The 7,469-nt window shown below is 37.7% G+C and overlaps 1 protein-coding gene across 1 annotated transcript; it reads right to left on the minus strand.

Annotated features, from left to right (window-relative positions):
• Positions 1-811: 811 nt before the first annotated feature.
• Positions 812-4,254, minus strand: ptmaa (prothymosin alpha a). The gene is made up of 5 exons (XM_053499498.1): positions 4,080-4,254; positions 1,872-1,943; positions 1,658-1,748; positions 1,507-1,574; positions 812-1,425 (listed from the first exon to the last, which is right to left on the minus strand). Exons 1-5 carry the CDS (start codon positions 4,119-4,121, stop codon positions 1,387-1,389), a joined length of 312 nt encoding a protein of 103 aa, XP_053355473.1. The 5' UTR covers positions 4,122-4,254; the 3' UTR covers positions 812-1,386.
• Positions 4,255-7,469: the final 3,215 nt, after the last annotated feature.

Here is a 7,469-nt window from a genome sequence, read left to right on the forward strand (position 1 = left end):
CCACTGTCGCCATCACCCTTGGCTTGCTCATCAGACATTTCATTCATTCATCTAATTATTATCTAGACACATTTTCCTCACACATACACAATTTATTATTTATTTTATTATTTTTTTAAAGAATTTCTTTCATTTTTGTAAAGCTGCTTTGAAACATGACCAATGTTAAAAGCGCTTTATAAATAAAATTGAATTGAATATTTCCTCTATTAATTTTTTCCAGTTTAATCTCAGTGTAAACGTGAAATAACATTCTTAAAAGAGGTATTTCTAGAATGCTTTATCCTATAAAAATTCTGTAAATCATTTATATTATGAGATCCTTTGAGATGAGTGCATAACAACAATCTGTAAAACCTGCCAACCCTTGAGTGCTTGATTATGATGCACTGAAGAGAGTAATCAAGTGTGAAAAACACAGGGGAGTAAGTATATTGTGCGCTATATCACCTCCAAGGGGCAGAACTGGGAACTGCTGCACAAGAGAGAGAAAAAATACTTAATATCCTCTGAAAGACAAATTTCTTCACAAGAAATAAAGTGTACATAAATGGAAGAATTCACACAGCCAAATTTATTTAATTCAATATAATTTATATCCCGGATCTTGAGGTTTTAAGGCATGAATAATTTACATTGACGTACATTTCCCTGTGACATATTTTTGAAATATGTGAAGTGCATATCTGAAAATGATGCTTGGTTATGAGTCTCCAACACCTGCAACGTTAAAAGCTCTTGTAAAATGTAAAAAAAAGAAGAAAAAAAAGGAAAAAACAAAACCAAAAAATAGAGAAAATAAATTAGGAACTCACAAAATAAAATTTCGGTTTATTGTCGCACAACAATTTCACACATACATCAAACAGGCCACAATAGATAGCAATTTAATAGACAAGCAAGAAAAGAAAATTCTTTTCCTCAGCCTTGCCATCTCATACAAACCAACTACGTATGGTACAACTGATGTACATACACAAAGTACTGGAATGCTTTGAATTAAACGGCTTTCGATTTTTTTTTCTTTTTTACAATTTCATTTGAGATAACATGACATGGTCAGACCACAAGTAAAATCTATTTCATAGAGAGGCTTCAACTTCAAAGCACCGTTTGGTAACCAGAGATCACTGTCAAAAATGGCTGACCTCCTAACAATATGTACAAAAATATAAAATGTAAATAAAAATACAAACAAATTCTCCTTTTAAAGTATTTTGTAAGAAGGTAGAGCTTTGAAGTCTTGGTTGTTTCTACAAAATTTGCAGTTAGGTGTGTGTACACAGATGCTGAACTCTACTTGATGATGACCACATTTCTGTCTTCCCCCAGAGGACGAGTTAAGGAGAGGAGGGTTGGGAGGATGTTCAGCAGGATGTCCTCATTTTAATTTTCCTTCTTCTGCTTCTTAGGATCAACATCATCCTGAAAATTAAAGGATTATAAATGTGTTGCGCTTGTATCAGGTTGTGCAAAACATTGTCAAAACAAACAAACTCTACTTACTTCGTCATCTTCAGCTGCCCGCTTCGCAGTTCCACCCTCTGCCTCGTCTTCCTCTTCTTCTTCATCACCTGCATCAATGTGACAGGTTCATATTGGTGTGCGTGTATGAGTATATATAGCCAGTGCCACTATAGCCTCTAAAATTTCTCACCTTCTCCATCATCATCTTCCTCCTCTTCCTCACCAACATCTTCCTCTTCATCTTCTACTTCATTCTCCTGATCTCCATTTTCCTCATTATCCTGTCAAAACAGTGTTAGTATTTATTTATTACTTTGTAATTAAGCAGGAGCCTGTCTAATGGATGTGCCTGAATTAATGTCGAAACATTCAAAGGAAAAAGAGAGAAGTTGAAGAAAACCTACTGCGTTCCCATTGGCTGGTGCGTCCTTTCCATTTTTTTCCTCCTCCTCAACCAACTTTTTTTCTTTAAGGTCCTGGAGGGTGAAATATGACACAGGTTAACGCTGGTGGGATTCAGACTTCATGTTCCGGCTTGCATTTTTTTGTTTTTATTTCATCAAAGAAAAAAACTCCCGCTAAACTTCGATTCTCGAAGCCTATTGGCTGGTCAACATTTCAATCTCCGCCCACTTGACGCTGCCTCTCTGAAATTCTGTAATCTGATAGGTCGCTCCCGTTAGCGCCAATGAGCTGTAGTCCAAAGAAAAGGGAACTACATTATGGGTTTGGGAGGGGTGTGGGGGGAGTCACGCCCGCGTCAAAACTACAACTCCCGGAATGCATTGCGGGGATTATTTTAGCATGGCCAATAGGAAAACGCTGGAAAGAACAACCAGAAAGAGGCTCGGATAGATTAACCAGAGAGAGAGAGAGAGAGAGAGAGAGAACAATAGCGACATGCATAAAACCGATATGTTCATTATCTTTATTCATAATTAAAACGAATCTCTTTATGATTAATTGTAATCTCGTGATTATAAATATAGTTTATAATTTTCAGGTGTGGAATTATTATTTTTTTTCGCTCAACCAAAATAAAAACCAGAACAGGTTTTACCCTTCAGAAACGCTTCATGGCATAGTCTCTACTCTAGATGTGGCAGATCTCTCGTATTAATACATTAAGGTGGTAATCCTTGGGCTTTAAGCCGTTTAGTGCTATAGTTACGCCTCCTTTACACCATCCCCATTGCATTACATGTAATGCCAACGCTTTGTAGGCTCACACCAACACTAGAAACCCTAATGACTCAGATGAATAAATCTTGCACAGCCCACATTCTGCCGGTGAATTCTCTCGCGGGGGAAAATCAAATATTCCTCCTATTGAAGCAACAACAACAAAAAAAGCGAAACAAAAAAAGTGATCTACAGATCGGCACTTGATCGGAGCGGTAGATTAGACAGCTCAAGGTAAAGGCGCACGGCAAACAGACTAACAAAGGACAACTAACTGATCGTGAACGCTACTTTACTTTGCGCTCCCTTTTTTTTCTTTCTTTCTTTCTTTCTTTCTTTAAACCTCAAACAGGTACGAACTTCTTGAATCAGATTAGAACCGAGAGAACCAGACTTGCATCCTGCCTTTGGCGGTTGCTCTATGTATGAAACGCGTGCAAACTCAACATAGGAAACGAGTGAAAAAACAAATAAACAAAAATAAAAACATGCTATAATATGCATATTTTTTCCTTTCGAAATTAAAAGACATCTTAATCGCTTTGCATCAACGTATGCATGCCAGATTTAACCCGACAGGTTGGCAGCAATAGTCTAATAAATATGCAAGGTTCATATATACATATAAAAAAAACATTAGGTCGGTTATGTAGCTATTTCTCACTCTTAAACTTGTGTTTACCATGATATGAACTTCTGATGAAATGCGTCATGCAGGATGCATGCACAAAATCTCCAATGCACGCGCGCAAATCCGAGCCAGATTATTTATGAGAGGTGCGGGCACCAAATTAATTAAACAACCCCTAACTATGGATAACGACTAGATTCTCATTCCTCTCCAGCGAGGACAAGGCATCGTATAGACAAGTATAAACCCCGATCTGATCTACTGGCATCATTCATCATCATCATAAGGAAGGAGACACGAAGGATTGAGGGAGAGCTGCGTGGGGAACTTGTCATACGGGAGCGCAGGCGCGTGCAAACACCGATCCGCAAATGAAACATTTGTAACGCTGTGCGACCCGGCGGGCGATCAGTCACGAAAACACTCGATCAAACGGAAGTTGATGATATGATATCCAAGGTTGAAAGGTACTTTTCAAAAAAAAGGAACCGAAACGTTTGTCTAACAAAAGACTCGGATTAGATTAGGACAATGCATTGGTTTTCTTGAAGCAAACGCAACTTTAGAGCGCATCTTATACACGGCTGCTGTATTTCCTCAACATTAACAAGGGTGCACGGAAAGAAAACGTGCGTCCACGTCAATGAAAAAGAAAAAACAACAACATATTAAAAGACTGGAACAAAATCTTAATCTCGTTTATGCATCCTGTGCCATCATTTGTAATATTCCCAAGACCATTAGATTAGTTCAAACAAGAGAGATTATTATTTTTCCTGCTTTTTGTTTTTTAACCTACCTTGGCGGATGTTTCCGAGTTGATGACTTTAGTGTCAGCCATTTCTGTCCGAACGTGAAAAATATGTGATCCGGGTCACGGAATAAAAATAATGGGGAAAAGAAGGGATGTCCAAAAGCCGCTTCGGAAAAAATGAACGTTTAGTTGGTGCCTGTGGCGAAACTCCTCCGCCAGCGGAGCGCTTAATATAGACAAGTGGGCGGAGCCTGAAGGCGGTGGCGTCTACGAGTGGGCGTGGGCTCGAGCAGCGGTATCAGGACGTGGGGCGGGATCAAGAGGCGGGCGGCGTTTGCTGATTGGCCGATATTGCGAGATGTCCCGTAGTCCGTGTGTCTAATTCGCTACTCTGGAACAATGGACAGTTTTTCTACAGTGCTTACAAGCCAACCTTTCTGGGTCACTTATGTGCCTATAGTAACTGTATTGCTGCTCTCCTGTCTGCTTGTGATGGATAGCTCTGAGCTTGTATGAGCTTTCTCACCTCAATAAGAAAGAGATTTAGATCTAGGATGCATTTTTTTAGAGAGCGAGAGAGAGAAAGAGAGAGAAAGGCGGGGAGGCGGTAAGGAGGTGATGACCTATGGACTAACAAGTCCACCAAATAAATAAATACACTCAAATCGTGTTAATTAGGTTTTAGTTACCCCATATAAAATGATGCATTTGTTGTGCATATGTTATAAACCTATGTGTAAAGTGTAAGCTACACTATAGAAAAGTACAACTTTAAATCCTATTAAAATTGCCCGTGATTGTTTGTTTGGTTAACTTAATTTATCCTACAAAGTGAGAAGGTGATCGTTACACAATGCACAGTTGAGTCCAGAACGCTTAGACGTCACATTCTTATCGTAAAAATGACACTATGTAATAATAAATAAATGTCTAATAAACAAGGTCACATATTGAAAGATCAGAGGATAACGTTGCAGTACTTTAGCACGACTGCTTTAGTTAAAACCGCCTCTTTTTTGATTGATATGTGCTGGCTCCGCCCATTACCGAAATCTGCGCGCGCCGCTAACGGTTGGGTAAATATTTAACGTTAGAGGAAAGTGCAGGTCTCAGAACAGTTGTCTGTTGTTTTTTTTAATCACCCACAGGTGTCGATGGGCGAGATGAAACTGATCCGAAAGCGGTACAGAAACACACCAGGGGTAACGTCGAAAACCATCGAAAACAGCGAATTTTTTTTACGGAAAAAAGCGAGTACGATTAATAATATATCCACGAATTCATTTTCAATTTGATAAGTCCGTGAGCTATGGACCATCCATAAGACGGTGTCCATATTTTATAACGCCTCGCTTTCGAATTCCTGCTGCAACAACAAAAATGGACGACTTGACGCCTGGTGAACGAAAATAAAAACGATTGAAATGACCAATTTTTTGTTTCCATTTTGTAGACATCGTATTAATATTTTATTGTTTCACCATATTAGGTGTAAACAAGTCCTTACAACACGTACACGCAAATAAGAAAGAAAAGGAAGCTAACATAGTTCCTCACTAAGATGGCCGACTAACGGCTCCGCATGGCGTCTTGAAGTCTTCTGATTGGACAGTATTGAGGAACGAACGCAGGCTTGACGCTTTGCGAAAAAGGATTGGATAAAAAAATGTCAATTAAACGACGATACCGCGCTGAAGGTTCATGGAAAATGTGGAGGTGTTGTTTTTGTCCGGAATGGGTCTGGGTGATCTTTAAACCTCAAAGGGGAACATCGAAATCTTTAATGAAACCCTTTAAAAATTTACTCAGTGGGTTAAATTCTGTATTGTCTTGATAAACTGAATGCTATTACACTCTTCGAAAAAATGGCACGAAGCTTTACCTTACTTTGTTTCGAGGGTGGTGCCCCAAAAGTACACATTTGTACTAATCTCTGTGCTCTACCTAAAGAGGTGTAAATAGTGTACCTGTAAAATTTCACCCTGTAATGTAATTACAGTCTATGTTATGTAGTTATGTACCTAAATAATTTTGTGTGTGAGATTAAAGTTAATACCACTCCAGTGACAAGAAAAGTTCCAGCTAAGTACATTTTTGTAAGACCTGAGTACATTATTTGGAATAGAGAGAGTATGCTTAACATCTTAAACATTTTATATTATATTACACTGTTTTGTATTCGCCTCTCTGCATAAATAATAAAATATAATTTCACTGAATGTAATTCTTTTTACCCACTTCATGAATACAATTTCATGAATGAATAATGTCCCCATACAATATCACTGATTACTGCATTTGTGGAAGCTATTTTCACACATACTTGTAAAGCAATTTCCTAACAATATACATGTATCTGAATGTGATAACAACTAAAGAATAAAGAAGTGAAAAAAAAGCTTGGGGTTATGTGTAAAACCATTGCAGCCAAGCTTGCAAATTTTTACTTTCGGTGCTTTAGTCAGTTTTTTTGCAGCAACTTTCACATTTTCCATTCTGATGGGAAAACTTTCACTTTTAGTTTGCATACATTTCCATATAACTGTTTATAGAGTAAATTGATGTAAAGATTTCCCAGGACTCTTTTTTTTCTATTTTACAATGCAGTAGATATATTTCTAGGGTTTAGATTCATGGTGGAAAAGTAAAGAATTATTCTTTATTAAAGCTGCTTTAGTTTCCACAAACTATTGTTAACACTAACCATAATTTTCATACAACTATTTATGTATGGGTTTAAATTTATTCAAGGGGAATAAATATTAATAAATAACATGGCTTTCAGTATTTTTTTTTAAATATATATTTAAGTAGACAACTCCCCAATTTTTTCATCTTATTTTACTATTCTTTATATTTGTACATTTGCTTAGCTCTCCCCCTGGTGGAAATATAGCAGCATTTCTAAAATAACAACTCCAGGAGCAGTTACAAGAATCTACACACTCCACAGGAAAGGGAGGTTTATTTCAGTGTTGGTTCTGAATGCTTGGGTGAGTGTAAGTTCCTATCACAAGGCTGCCACAGAAACCCTGTTGCCCAGATTTAGGATTTGTATTTACAAAAACAAACACACAAACAAACAACCAAAAAAAAAAAAACAATGAATTAAACTATGATTTCATACTCAAATACAAGTAATTGTGTATTTGATCCAAATCAGTGATTTTTTTGCATGATCAATCAAGAGTGGTGCAGCAGTGCTGGGTGGAATTGCTGCCTCACAGCTGGGTTTAACCCTGAGTGTGATTTACTGTTTGTGTGAAGCTGAACTGCCTTATATCCATGTTGGTTCAATCTGCATTATCTGTTTTTCCCCCAATTTACAGAAACATACTGGTAGTGGATTGGTGACCCTAAATTGCCCCAGGTGTACGTGTATGTGTGTGTTTGTATGGTGCCCAGTGAGAGGAGAAAGTGATATTTTGACTCTAA

The sequence above is a fragment of the Clarias gariepinus genome, chromosome 6, assembly GCF_024256425.1.
Source record: "Clarias gariepinus isolate MV-2021 ecotype Netherlands chromosome 6, CGAR_prim_01v2, whole genome shotgun sequence".
NCBI classification, from domain to species: Eukaryota; Metazoa; Chordata; class Actinopteri; order Siluriformes; family Clariidae; genus Clarias; species Clarias gariepinus.